This window comes from Vicia villosa, linkage group LG7, assembly GCF_029867415.1.
Source record: "Vicia villosa cultivar HV-30 ecotype Madison, WI linkage group LG7, Vvil1.0, whole genome shotgun sequence".
In the NCBI taxonomy this organism is placed as follows: Eukaryota; Viridiplantae; Streptophyta; class Magnoliopsida; order Fabales; family Fabaceae; genus Vicia; species Vicia villosa.
Genome location: NC_081186.1, coordinates 111,325,680 through 111,340,346, shown reverse-complemented (window position 1 = coordinate 111,340,346; position 14,667 = coordinate 111,325,680). Strand labels below are relative to the sequence as shown.

Below are 14,667 nucleotides of genomic sequence, written 5' to 3'. Positions count from 1 at the left end.
CTCATTTGTGGAGATGGACGAGGATGTATTTTTGGAGGACATTACTTGATAAAGATGGACGAGTGTTGAGTGAAAATGAATAAAATGGATGATAATTTACCACAAGACCCCACAAATACTAAATAGTTATTGAACGAATCATATTCTAAACATTTATCCAAAATTAATCTCTAACTTATTTTAATCTTTTAGTTAGAATACTCTATTCTCGTGATATATTTGTTTACATATCATAGTTCATGAATTAGCAAGGTCGTCTCAAGTTTTAGGAGGTCCTGTGTAGATTTGCCACTGTTTAACCATAAAAACTAATAGAGATCCTATGTACTCATTATTTAACCTACCAGATATTTTATGAGGCCCTATTTAATTATAATTTAATCCTAGAAAATTTGAGGCCCTGTGCGGTAGCTCGCTTTGCACGCCCTTAAAGACGGTCATGTGAATTAGAATGTTATTTTGCATGTTTAATGAAATTTCCTAAATTAATCCTAGTGAATTTGATTTTTAATTATTATATTGCATGTTAACATTGTGTATAGAAGAAAACCTTAGGAAATTACAAAATGGTGAATTTTGACCTCAATTACAAATTTTAAGAGAAATCTTAGGAAATAATTACTTTTATGAAGGAAAAAACTTTTAAGTTGAAAAATATCTTTTTTATACTTAAAATTAAAATAATTTGTGAAACTAAAAAAATTGAATTTTAAAATAGAAGAAATATTTTTTTTTTTAAAATATATATATTTTATTTATAAACATTTATTATATATTTTAAAATCATATTGTAAAATTATAATTATAAATAAAATAGGAGAAATATTAAAAATGTCCTCTTATTGGGTAAAATATATGTGAGTTCTACCACTTTATGTGAAACCTATTTTTAAAGTGAGATACTCACATATGTTTCACCCAATAAAAAATTGAGTGTTTTAGAGAGTGTAAAAAAGTGAGTGTTCTTAGCACTCCTTATAAAATATAGATGAATTAATAGAATGCATAAGTACCACTTTAGAATTTGAGTCTTATTATGGTTGGATGGAGTCGGAGAGACTCAACTAAAGACAAAACTAAATTCTTCTATAAAATTAAGGGTCATGCTAACATGTGTCCTAAGGGCACATGTTAAGCATACTATAATTAGAAAAAGTTGGATATAATTAAATGCAATAAAGTCAAATTTTAAGTTTTGATACATTGAATGCACGCGTTTCAAAAAATTTTTTCTATAAATATCTCACTAACTTGTGTCCTTGGGGCACATGTTAGCTTTTCCCTAAAATTAATTATAAACAAAACTAATTGAAAGGTTAAAAAAACTATTATTATTTTTATTATCTATTGTTTCATTAATTAATTTACCTGATACCACATTCAATTGAATGCGTTTTCATACTCTTAATTGTATTTCTCCACCCTAGTGAAAACAAATAATACCCATAAAATCGAGAACTTAAACTTCAAACACACCTAGAATGCAACAAATTTTGCATTTTTTTGTTTTGTCTAGTACGAAAGTTAACATTATGATTTTTTTGATATGCATAGTTTGTTTGATTTTGCACGTTCTGTCCCTGGGTTTGACTTTTTAGATTATGATATAATTTTTCTAGTTTAATTAAAAGTAAAATGTATGACAACCATGAAAAATTAAGACATAATAGAGTGGCCTAACATGCTTCGGTTCAGAGGAAAAAAGTTAGACCCTTGCGTCCAGCCATTGGTGCCTATTCATTTGATGCAAAAGCACTGTCTTCTTGAGTTCACGTGTCTTTGACATCGTCTTTCCGAAGGCATGTGTCCCATACTGTTGCCCTAGAAGCCCCAAAAGTCCAACTTATTGAACCTACTACTATTGTTTCTGATGTTTTTCCAAGAGGTCTTATCACACCTAACTACTTTAACTATTATGTATAATTTGTATACTTAACTTACAATATAAGGTTTATTAAAAAATGTCAAATTTATAACAAGCTTATTGCGTAGAAGGGAAACTTATTGTCTTTAGGAGTAGTTCAAAATTTAACATATGGGTTCTCCACCGGATTATGAAATAAATACATTATCATGAGTTCAAAATGTGTCATTGGGTTAATCCGAAAGTTAACTTTTGGACTCACCCTTCCATCAATCCTTTGGCAAAATGAGGGTAACTCACTTACAAAGTGTTTTGGTGAGTATTAAGGAGGTCCGAAAGTTAACTTCCACACTGCGCCAAAGACAATTTTAGGGTTCATAAGGGTGACCCATCACCACTAAGGATGCGAAGACCAACCCCTTTTTTATTTTTCGACACCTCTTCTCATGTGTCATTTAAAATTTTGAAAATACTCATATTCAAATTTTAAAATTTTGAACATATTTTTCAACATTACTTGTCATTTAAATTTCCCTCCCCTTTTTTTTTGATACAAAATTAGATTCTTTATATTCTAGAAACCAAAGATTTAAATTTTTAAAATTTACACGTCCGGATTCTAAAACTTAAAGTGTTAATACTTCTATTATTTTTACAAAAGTTACAACATTTGAATTCTAAAATTCAAACATAAATAAGTGGTTGTGACTAGAATAATGATTCTAATAAATCCTTCATGAGAGAGCTATCGAGTCTGTTTGATAAAAATAGCGGTTGACTTATAAGTTAGTTGATAGTTTATAACTTATAGTTGATGGTTGATGACTGATAGCTTATACCTTATGGTTGATGGGTGAAACAGATAGCTGATAAGCTAATTGAAGTGTTGAATAAAATTAGCGGTTCAAGTAATTTATAAATGTAAAATGACATAAAAAATATTTAATACATAATTATTTCATTTTAAAATAAAATAAATTATAAAGGATAAAAGTGAATTTTTGCTAAAATAATAAGGATAAAAAGGAAAGAAAAAATATAAGTTATAAACTAAAATGCTATTTGAAATAGTTTCCGGAAAATAAGCTATAAGCTCGAGATAAAAATACTGTTATCAAACAAGTCTAAATTGTTAAATCAACTTGTAAGTTATAAGCTATAAGCTCAAAATTGTGTCTTACCAAACAAAGTCATCGTGAAAAATAACTACCATTAGATTATGTAAGCTTATATGATTTTGCAAGGCAGTGTCGCACTAGATCTCACCTCCATCCATTATCTCTCAACTATATTTTCTCTCTCAGAAATATCATTACAATCATTTCCCCTCTTATTTTTTTTTATCATCTCTAAACAACGCAAAGTATCTCCCTCATTCTTTACTACTAAAACCTAAAGAAAATTTAAAATCAAATAAACTTCAAAAAAATATACTAATCAAATAGTCAAGTTATCTATGTTACAAATGTCTTATTTTATTAATTGAATTTATGGTTAGTTATCCTTTTTCGTTCGTTACTAATTTCAACAAAGTTTATACTGAAAACAATTTTAAGTTTTTTTTTATCTCTTTTCATTCATTCATTCATTCATTACTTTATTAGAGAGATTGAGACGCTCAACATAGAGTTGAACATTACTTTTCTTTCAAGATCAGTTTCACATAGTAAATTATAAAAAAAAGGGGATTTTTATCTGGACGACCACCATACATTATATATATATATGACATATCATATGAGAATGACATTTTTATACGAGAACATGACAATAAATCTTAACCATTAGATTTTAAAATAAAGGGTAGAAATTATATGTCAATCTTTTTTTCTCTCCCCTCCATTAATAAAATAAATGATGGAGGAGAGCGAAAAAATATGAATAGAAGAGTCGTCACCAATCTTCTAATGACGTCCTTCCTCCAACACTATTCGGGAAGTCCCGATACTACGCCGAATATAGCTTAGATTATGACCTATAGTCAAACCCAAGAAGTTCCCTTAAGGAAAATATTTTGCTTTAAAAACTCGAAAAACCATAGAATTTGGGTTGGATAAGAGTTTCCAACCTTGCTTCCTCAACATTGCTAGATTGAACCCACAGAGATCGAAAAACCCATGCCTCCCATTTCTTTATACACATTCAATTTTTTCCAACTAAGCCAATTAATATCTCTTTTGCCACCTCTATTAGAGCCCCGCCAAAAAGAGTTCACCATCTCCTGAATATCTTCTTCAATAGAGCTAGGTAAAAGATGCACACTCATGTAATATGTTGGAATAATTTGCACCACAAACTTAAAAAGAACTTCTCTGCTTGATTGTGAGTGCATTTTACTATTCCAGTTGTTAATACGCTTCCAAACCCTATCCTTGATATAATGAAATATGATCTTCTTGCTTCTACCAATCATGAAAGGAAAAACCATATACTTTCTTGTACCAATACAAGATTGAACACAAAGGTTATCTGAGAGCCTGATTCTATCTACTTCTAAGACATTCTTGCTGAAATAAATCCATGTTTTCTGCATGTTTATACTCTTCCCTAGAGCATTAGCATATGTATCTTTAATATCACACATCATCCATGATTCCTTATCACCCGTACGAAAAAAGAGAAAACTGTCATTAGTAAATAACATATGATTAATGATAGGTGCACGTCGACAAAATTGTACATCGTGTGCAAGTGACCTCAACTTTTAGATTGTTTTAGGGGAGATGTAAGGCCTTCTGCACATAACATGAACAAATAAGGAGATAACACATCTCCTTGTCCGAGTCCCCTTCCTGGAATGATAGGTCTACAGTCTTCCTTCATAATGTCAGCGTAGCTAACAATTGTAACACACATTTTCATCCAACTAACCCATCTATTGCTAAAACTCATACGATTCAAAAGAGCAAAAAGATAATTCCATTTTATTCGATCATACACCTTACTTATATCTATTTTTAAGACTGCTTCTCTCATATTTCCTCCCATCTTACATTTTTAAGTTAAAAAACAAATTAATAATTATATCATTAATATGGATTATTCACTTCTTTATTCAAGAAGTTGTCTAACTATTATACTTCTCTATCAACATTTTTTTCCCTCCATAAAACTCATCTATATTTTATTTAATGAATTTCGAGTTTAATTCTCTTAAACTCAAAGTAATATTGGTTATATCCAACTAAACTAATGATTAAATTAATTAAATTTTTATTCTATTCTTGTTAATTTCTCTATGATGGTTCATATTTTCCTAGTCTATCTATCTATCTATCTCACGAGATTCTACTATTATTATCCTATCACACATACACCCTCATCTACCCTAAGTTTATACACTAATAATTTTATTGATTAAAAAAACCAAAAGTTCTAAATACAAAAACCCTCTTAAATGCAAACAACATTAACGAAAAAACAACACTCTTCTCTCAAACGCCGAACCCCCATTTCTTCAATCCCTAATATTCATTTTTCACATAACCACACCCCCTTTTGCAGAACCCTTTTCTCTCAATTTCCACACCAAGTTTCGTTTTTGATCGGAACCCAACTTTCCTCCTCCTCAATATTCAATGCCCACAATCTCTTTTTCGCATTTATCTATCTCCTCACTTCGTTGTTGATTTCCCCCTTTCACTCTCCAACTGTGTTGGGATTCAGCTTTTTCGTTAGGGTTTTAAGCAACTTTATTTTTTATTTTCTTTTCTTGGTTTCATTCATTGGGATTTTTGTTCCAAAATCTGATTTTTGGTTTTTGGGGATTCGTTTTTGGTAGTTGCTGAGGTTCTGAAATTGTTGTGTTCTAGGTTTATTTGTTGTTGTTGATTTTAGGTATAATCTAGAATTGGTTAAGTTGAATAATAATAATAATTTGTATTCTGGTTTTTGTTGTTGTATTGTATGCGCTGTAATTGGTTTTCCCCTTCAAGAGTTTGAAGGGAAGTTCTACTGTTGGAAGCTTTTTTGTGTGATGTTTTAGTTGATTTCAATTTCAGCATTGGTTATTGGAGTTTGTGTTATCAAGAAGTTGTGGTGGTTTATTGGATTGGGTAGGGTTGGGTAGGTTTACTTGGGAGGGTTGAAAGGTTAAGGCTTTTGCATGGGAGAACAAGAGGAGTGGGCACAGCCACAAAGTGGGCTACTGCCAAATGGTTTGCTACCGAATGAAGCTGCTTCTGTGATACAGGTGCTTGACTCGGAGCGGTGGGCGAAGGCTGAACAAAGAACTGCAGAGCTAATTGCTTGCATTCAGCCTAATTCGCCCTCTGAGCAACGCCGAAATGCGGTTGCGGAGTATGTTCAGAAGCTGATCACAAAGTGCTTTCCTTGCCAGGTGAGTGTTATTTGGTGGTTGTGGATTGTTTCTTGCTTGAGAACTTTTGATTAAGTAAGTTTGGTTGTGCGTTATGTTAGCTTATAAGTTATAACTATGCTATGAATTATGATACTGCAGTTATTGATGTTTGTTGTTGAGTGTTCCAATTTAGTTTTGATAGTAAAGTAATTTTGTACATGTCATTTTGATTCATTGATTGATGATGTTGTTTTTCATTTCTAACTCCACATTATTGTGTGAATGAACTTTTTTTTTTTCAGTTACAGGTGTTCACATTTGGGTCGGTTCCCCTAAAAACGTATTTGCCTGATGGAGATATTGACTTATCAGCATTCTGTAAGAATCAAGCTTTGAAGGATAGTTGGGCACACCAGGTTCGAGACATGCTGCAGAATGAGGAGAAGAATGAGAATGCAGATTTTCATGTCAAGGAGGTTCAGTACATCCAAGCGGAAGTACGTTTTCTAATAAGACAGTATACTTGTAATTGTTGAACTACGTCTCTGTTCTTATAGGGATTTTAATGGATGGAAGGGAGGGGGAGGGTAAATAAGTAATAACCCTCTCTTTCTTTGGTTTGCTAGGAGAGGTGGGAAAAGAAAAGTAATTTACTAATTACTATTACTATACCCTTATGATTGTAAATATTTTAAAATAAGTGGCATCAAACATAATTATAGGTGGAATAATTTTTGTTATGTAGTTGTCAACATAGAGTGAGAGCTATATATAAGTTTATTGAACTTCAAATAATATCGATGATAATCATTTCTTCTGCTTGTTTTCTCCTCATGTATTGATCTATGTGATAGGTGGGTGTCATTAATGCACATGATAAATGTGTTTGTAACCTTGAATATTATTCAACTTTGATTTGTAAATTATAATACTACATCCACATTTATCATATGCAAATGATACCCACCTATATCATCACTAGAGCACTGCTTTATTTGAGGATGAAAGGGCTACATTTTGGTGGCTGTTCGAGACTGTTATTTGTTACAGAAGCGTAAGGTCATGGAACAATAGTCCTAGTTTTTTTGTGAATAATTCAGTTATTGTTAATATGGGGAGTGAATGTTAATTATATTTTTTGTCGTATATGGGGAGTGAATGTTAATTATATTTTTTGTCGTATTTGGGGAGTGAATGTTAATTATATTTGTTGTCGTATATGGGGAGTGAATGTTAATTATATTTTTTGTCGTATATGGGGAGTGAATCTTAATTATAATTTTTGTCGTATATGGGGGAGTGAATGTTAATTATATTTTTTGTCGTATATGAGGGAGTGAAAGTTAATTATATTTTTTGTCGTATTACTTTAAGGTAATATTCCAGATTGTTCTAGAAGCTTGAGGATAGTGTTCCTGATCACAGTGAAGCAGTAACGCAATTTTAAGTTGAATTGCTGCGGTGAAAGATCTAATACTAGTTAAAACAATTGCTAGCTTGAAAAACACATTATCTGCAATTAATTGTGGATTTCATATTTTATTTTTAAAGTTAATTGTTAAATATAACTGCATTTAAAATACATTAAATTCTCTATGTTGACGACTTGATTTACTAGCTATTTGTTTCTACAATTATAATTCTTGTTATTTCACCTGCATAATTAATATTTTATATTTCTTCCATTATTTGCAGGTGAAGATTATAAAATGTCTTGTTGAGAATATCGTAGTAGACATTTCATTTAACCAGCTTGGAGGGTTGTGTACCCTTTGTTTTCTTGAGGAGGTAATTTGGCGTATCCCTGAAGCCCCCTTCTACATCATTTTCTTTGAAGTATGACTGAGATACTATTTATTATTTCTATTTACAAGAATTTGAATTTGCTTCTGTAGGTTGATAGTCTGATTAACCAAAATCATTTATTCAAGCGTAGCATTATACTGATAAAAGCTTGGTGTTACTATGAGAGCCGAATACTTGGTGCCCACCATGGACTTATCTCTACTTATGCATTAGAAACGTTGGTTCTTTACATATTTCATGTTTTCAACAATTCCTTTGCTGGACCACTTGAGGTAAAAGACATGACACCACTTCCTTTAATTTAGTGTTTTTTACTATTGATTCAACATGGAACTGTCTTTGCTTATGTAGGTTTTGTATCGATTCTTGGAATTTTTTAGTAAGTTTGACTGGGATAATTTCTGCGTTAGTCTATGGGGTCCAGTACCAATTATTTCACTACCAGATGTGACAGGTAGTTAGCTACACTGTGATTAAAGATTCCTATTCTATATAGATTTACGCCCCGTCATATGTATTGCTTGTTTTTCTTCTTTGCTGCCTAACATTTTTCAATTCCTACAGCTGAGCCTCCTCGAAAAGATGCTGGAAACTTACTGCTCAGTAAATCATTTCTTGAGGCCTGTGGCTCAGTTTATGCTGTTTTTCCGGGTGGTCCAGAAAATCAGGGGCAACCCTTTGTTTCCAAGTATTTCAATGTCATTGATCCTTTGCGTGTGAACAATAACCTTGGCCGCAGTGTCAGCAAAGGTACGTTGATCTCAAAAAATTGTCTTATTTTATACATATATGTATCATTGTTGGATCAATAATTTGGACATAATTCATTTTACATGGACCTGTCCTTGCCTCTGATTTTTAATCGTGACAGTATAACAGTTGTTCAAACTTCAATATGAAGTTTGTAAACCTTGAATTGTGAAACACGGGCCAATGGTTATCATCTTTTTATATACACGGGTATCTTTTTCTGATATCATATAATCTCTTGTTTTTTCCTCACAAGAAATTTATGCAATGAACGGATAATTAATACATGAATGTATAATTAATAGTACAGCTAAGCTTGTACTATATTAATGGGTTATTAGTTTCTCTTAACTACTTTTCAGGATATATTTTTTTTTTGTGAATAGGCTAATTTTGCTTTTTTGATACTTGTGAACCAGGTAATTTCTTCAGGATACGCAGTGCCTTTGCATTTGGGGCTAAAAAGTTGGCTAGATTACTTGATTGTCCAAAAGATGAGTTGTTTCTTGAAGTCAATCAGTTCTTTTTGAACACTTGGGACAGGCATGGAAGTGGGCAACGACCTGATGTTCCAAGCAATGACTTATGGCGTTTGAGGTTATCTAATCATGACCAATCACTGGGTTCTGAGAATCTCCGGAACAATAGTCATAAGATTGATAATACCTCCAATCGCGATCATGTTGAAAGGGAACAAATTTCACATAGTGGTGTATCTCAGCATAGTAATTTATCATCTGATAACTCGTCGAAAAACAGTGATGTATCTACAATTTCCCATACTCAAACTCAAAAGAATTATGTTAACCAAAATAATGCAAGGAACTTGGGTCAAGCTCGAAGGGAAACTACTTCTACTCAAGGTGCTCATGTTGATAAAATTCAGAGAAATATGAAAATTGATAATCCAGTTAGTGATCTCCGTGGAAAGTATCTATTTGCCAGGACACGTTCTAGCCCTGAGCTGACTGACTCGTATGGCGAAGTTTCTTCCCAAGGTAGGCGTACAAGAACAGAAAATATTAAAGGCCAAAATTCCTTTGTGAAATTGGAGAATGGTCGTAGGAAGAATTTTGAGCCAGTTGTAGCTGCAAGAGTCGATGACTCGTCTGGTAGGCACTCATCTCGTCAAGTTGTTGGCAGTGCTGCTGAGTCGATCAGTAATCATGATGAACCAAGCTCAGGTGTCCCGGGTGAGGAGTTTGCATCTGTTACCGGAGCAGGTGGAATGCTGATGATGAATCAGGAGGAGCAAGACCTTTTGAATATGATGCCATCTCCCACTGCTCAAGGTTTCAATGGCCAGGCTCATGTTCCAATGAATTTACCTCCAGGTCACCTACCATTCCCATTTCCACCTTCGGTTCTTGCATCAATGGGATATGGTCAACGGAACATGGCTAACTTTCCCTTTATTGAGGCTCCTTGGGGTGCAAATATGCAATTTCCCCAAGGTTTAGTCCCGTCACCATTGCATCCATATTTTCCTGGATATGGGTTGACCTCAAATACTCAGGATTTAGCTGAACCTGGCAACGAGAATTTCAGTACCGTTGAAAATGTAGCAGAAGCTGATAATGATTACTGGCATGAGCAGGAGAGAAGTTCTGCTAGTGGTGTTGAATCCGATAATGGAAATTTCGAAATGATTCCAGATGATAAACAACAATCAACTTCAGGTAGTTATAACTTTGCCACGTCTTCTCGACCAAGCAGCTCTAGTAGTTCTGCCAGAAATCAGCAGAAGTTTACTAGAGAAAATCGAGGATCAACAAGAGAAGAGCATATTGATAATTTTCACTATCAAGATGGCCGTAGAAATGAGGTTTATTTTGACGATAGAGTAGCAAATTCTGAGTTACCAAGTGCACCACCTTCAAGCTCCTTCAGGAGTAAGAGCCCTTCTGAAAGCTCATGGGATGGATCGTCAGCCAAATCCTCAAAGTCGGCAAGGGAAAAAAGGGGGAAGAAAAGTACTTCCTCAGTATCCGCAACTGCTCACGGTAAGGGTAAAAATGTCTCAGAAACTTCATCTAATCGAGCAGATGATGAAAACAGAGAGTGGACTCCTTTGTTAACTATGACATCTGGTATGTCGGACAGAAGCACCGAGCCTGCAACTGGTCTGTCTTTGCAAGTTCAGAGACATCAAATATCTGGTTTTGAAGTTGCTCAAACAAGTGGATCAGATTCTCAATTACCCATGGCTCCTGTGATTTTAGGTCCCGGTTCTCGCCAAAGAGCTATTGATAATTCTGGAGTTGTTCCATTTGCATTCTATCCCACAGGCCCACCTGTACCCTTTGTTACAATGCTTCCCTTTTTTAATTTTCCAGCTGAGTCATCTGAGACATCAACAAGCAGCTTCAATGGGGAAGAAAGGGCAGAGAACAATGATTCTAGTCTAAATTTTGATTCATCCGAGGTATATGACCACTCTGAAGTGTCGAGCCCTTCAAACTCAATAACAAGGGCGGGTGTAGAGTCATCTGATCACAAGCCTGACATTCTCAATAGTGACTTTGCTAGCCATTGGCAAAATTTGCAATTTGGGCGATTTTGTCAAAGCCCGTTTCAACCTCCTTCAATGATGCATCCTTCGCCTATTATGGTGCCTCCTGCTTATTTGCAGGGTCGATATCCTTGGGATGGTCCTGGGAGACCTCCTTCAGCTAACATGAATCTTGTCTCTCAGGTCGTTAACTATGGGCCACGTCTTGTTCCCGTTCCTCCTCTCCAATCAGTTTCTAGTAGACCTGCAAATGTTTACCAACGTTTTGTAGAAGATATGCCTCGGTATCGAAGTGGAACTGGAACCTACCTGCCGAATCCGGTATGATAAATTTATATTAATCTTTTGTTCCCATGCAGTTTTCTTTCTCATTCCACCTATGTCTCGGGTGTATCCAAACTGTTATTTTCTAGATCTATGTTCATTTCTTAAAATTTCTTCCAGAAGGTTTCTGTTCGAGATCGCCATTCGACAAATACCAGAAGGGGGAGCTACAACTATGATAGAAGTGACCATCACAGTGATAGAGAAGGAAACTGGAATACGAATTCAAAGATGCGATCAACCGGTCGTGGCCATAATCGCAACCAAGGAGAGAAACCAATCTCAAAATCGGAGAGGTTGGCGACTAGTGAGAGCCGCGCCGAGAGGCCATGGAGTGCACACAGAAACGACTCATTTATTCCTCACCAGAATGGTCCAGTCCGTGGAAATTCCTCACAGAACAGTCACGCGAATGTAGCATACGGAATGTACTCTATACCTGGCATGAACCCTAGTGGTGTATCATCCAATGGACCAGCAATGCCATCTGTTGTTATGTTGTATCCTTACGATCATAATTCTGGCTACACTTCGCCAGCCGAGCAGCTAGAGTTTGGGTCTTTGGGACCAATGGGTTTCTCGGGCGCCAATGAACTGTCGCAGCCGAACGAGGGAACTCCTCGCTCCAGTGGTGGAATACTTGAAGAGCAAAGGTTTCACGGTGGCCCTGCTCAACGATCTTCACCAGATCAACCCTCTTCACCCCATGTCTCAAGGTAGTTTTCTTTTTCCTCGCTTCTTTTAACCGTTCCCAGATTTGTAGGACGTGTTTTGAATGTGTTGATTTTATGGTTTTTAACAGGGGTCCTGATTCTAATGTGAGATAAGTGGCAAGGAGGATTAACTTTTGAAAGAGAAGACGATGATGATGATGATGTGTACCTCCTTTTATCATAATTCAAAGTAGACATTACACTGGCTTAGGTTCAGAATTTAGAAATTTTACCATGTTACAGATTTGTGAGGTTGAGTTTAACAGTACTAGGTACTTGTTTTAGAATATGCAGGATATTTTTATTGATCAACTTTTTAACATTGTTACACAGCTTATTAATGAAATTGTCATAAAATAACGTTAGATGTAATTTGGGTTTGTCTTTTCATTTCAACATTAGTTTTAAGGATTTGGATTCAACCTATTTATTTACACAAATGAATTGATCTGTCATTTGATTTGAGATCGATCTGCTTGCATTTTTCAGTTCCTCTTTAAATGATCTATATATTTGATTTGAGTTACATGAGCATGTTCATGAATGGAATAATAATGGCCAATGGGTCAGTATGAAGTAATGAGCAGGTGCATAGTTGTGTTACTCTTCTCATCATTCTCTTTTATTCAAACTATTTTTGTTTTGTTCATCTTTCTTTTCTCCCCTCCATTAACTCACTTAATGCCTTTTCTCCCACTTTTGTTTCTAAAAGAATTAAGAAAAAAATATTAAATATTTTTATTTCTTAAAAAAGTAATAATTGTTTTTTTCTAAACAAAATCATTATTTCTAGTCTCAACAAAATTATGGTGGACGTACTTTTAGGATGCGTTTGATTTGTTAAATTAGTGCAAGTCTTTTCAAGAGTACATCCCCCTTTGAGTTATCTGAACCTATTTTATCCGTTGATTTGTTAAATTAGTGCAAGTCTTTTCAAGAGTACATCCCCCTTTAAGTTATCTGAACCTATTTTATCCGCTTGCTTAACTTTGTGAAAAATAAAATTCAATGTCGTCTGAGATACATTGTCAATTAACTGTGAATAAAGGATATTGTCTTTGAGTCGGTGTTCTAACATAATAATGCTCTGACCAAAAGATGTATGTATCACTATGTTGGTTTTTGAGCATTTGGTTAATGGCGTCCCAATCTTGACAAAAATCAACTTTACTGTTTCTCAACAAATTCTTTAGTCTAGTATGTTCAAATTCAACACTGTTAGTTGTTGTATTGCCAAAGTATCGAACCTGATTGGTTCATGCACAAACAATATTCTCTTTAACGTGATCCGGAATCGTGTCCCCAACATATTTCAGCAAATTTGAATATATCGCACACAAACTCCTAAAATGTAGAACATATTCGACATATAATTCTTTTGTGGAAGAATTTATTATACTATTCCATGCATCCATTATCTTTTCCATAACCACACTAGGTTTGACTATTTTTCCATATTCAACAATGATTTAATTAGTGCTAACAACAAGTTTTATTCGACTTCAAACATATTTGATTATGTGATACTTACAAACTAATGCAGGCGATAAAGGAAACATTGTTACAACCGAATTCATCAGTATGGTGTCATGATCGGTGATTATAACTTGTGGCATGTTTTCTTGGTCCTTCAACATAGTCTTGCACATTTGCAAAGCCCATGTAACATTGTCCTTTTTTTCGGATTTCCGAAATGCAGAAACGGCTTAATACGTCATCTCCGTAGAAGTAACACCAACAATTTCTAAGAGTGGAAGTCTATACTTGTTTGTTTTGTAAGTTGAGTCAATTATGAGCACGAAGCAAAAGGTGTTGAACAACTTCACGAAATCGAGGAGACTCCAAAATATATCTCGAACGGTGACTTTATCCTCACATACTATGTACCTCAAAACATAGTTTTCATCTTCCAAAAGCTTTAACATTTGTTACATCTCATATCTTGGTCCTCTTACTGTCTTGTTGTCTCAAGCACGTGTAACACCATAAACCCCAAATATATAATTTATAAAACATGCGAAGAAAATATAAAGATATGAAAGGTGCTACATTTCAGAAACATTCTCAAATTATTTCATAAATGAAAATCAAACTTCATTTATAACATAAAACATTCAATTACATGGGGTATTCACAACCCAATTTACACTATCAAAGCGACACAACGGAAAACTAAACAATCGACAAAGGTACGACGAACAAAACATAAACTAAAGCAGTAAAGAGGCCAACTATGCCATCCTCCAAAATAAGCGACAACTAATGCTCACCAGTCTCTAATTGAGAACTTGCATGCATACAAATAGAACAACATGGAAAAAGGGGTGAGAATATATTTCATAGATTAGCGGTGTATAAAACAACAAGGATAGTACAATAATCTTAATTAAATCAATAA

General features: G+C 34.3%; 1 protein-coding gene across 3 annotated transcripts; it reads left to right on the top strand.

The window, feature by feature from the left end:
- The first annotated feature begins 5,228 nt into the window (after nt 1–5,228).
- On the top strand, nt 5,229–12,754 carry LOC131616542 (uncharacterized). Of its 3 annotated transcripts, none has more exons than XM_058887904.1 (9): nt 5,229–6,203; nt 6,467–6,661; nt 7,860–7,952; nt 8,060–8,242; nt 8,322–8,424; nt 8,535–8,720; nt 9,140–11,553; nt 11,680–12,272; nt 12,359–12,754. In XM_058887904.1, the coding sequence occupies exons 1-9, from the start codon at nt 5,970–5,972 to the stop codon at nt 12,381–12,383; spliced, it is 4,026 nt and encodes a 1,341-aa protein (XP_058743887.1). In that variant the 5' UTR covers nt 5,229–5,969; the 3' UTR covers nt 12,384–12,754. The 3 variants fall into 3 exon arrangements, with proteins under 3 accessions (XP_058743887.1, XP_058743888.1, XP_058743886.1); XM_058887905.1 differs by having other exon boundaries at nt 6,473–6,661; nt 11,677–12,272; nt 12,359–12,751; XM_058887903.1 differs by having other exon boundaries at nt 5,230–6,203; nt 11,677–12,272; nt 12,359–12,732.
- Nucleotides 12,755–14,667: the final 1,913 nt, after the last annotated feature.

What these genes read in the sequence shown, in the direction of transcription:
- LOC131616542 (XM_058887903.1), top strand. Translation starts at nt 5,970, where the DNA reads ATGGGAGAACAAGAGGAGTGGGCACAGCCACAAAGTGGGCTACTGCCA. An exon ending in CCTTTGCTGGACCACTTGAG is followed by an intron (nt 8,243 to 8,321) that starts GTAAAAGACATG and finishes TTGCTTATGTAG; the next exon opens with GTTTTGTATCGATTCTTGGA. An exon ending in GAACCTACCTGCCGAATCCG is followed by an intron (nt 11,554 to 11,676) that starts GTATGATAAATT and finishes AATTTCTTCCAG; the next exon opens with AAGGTTTCTGTTCGAGATCG.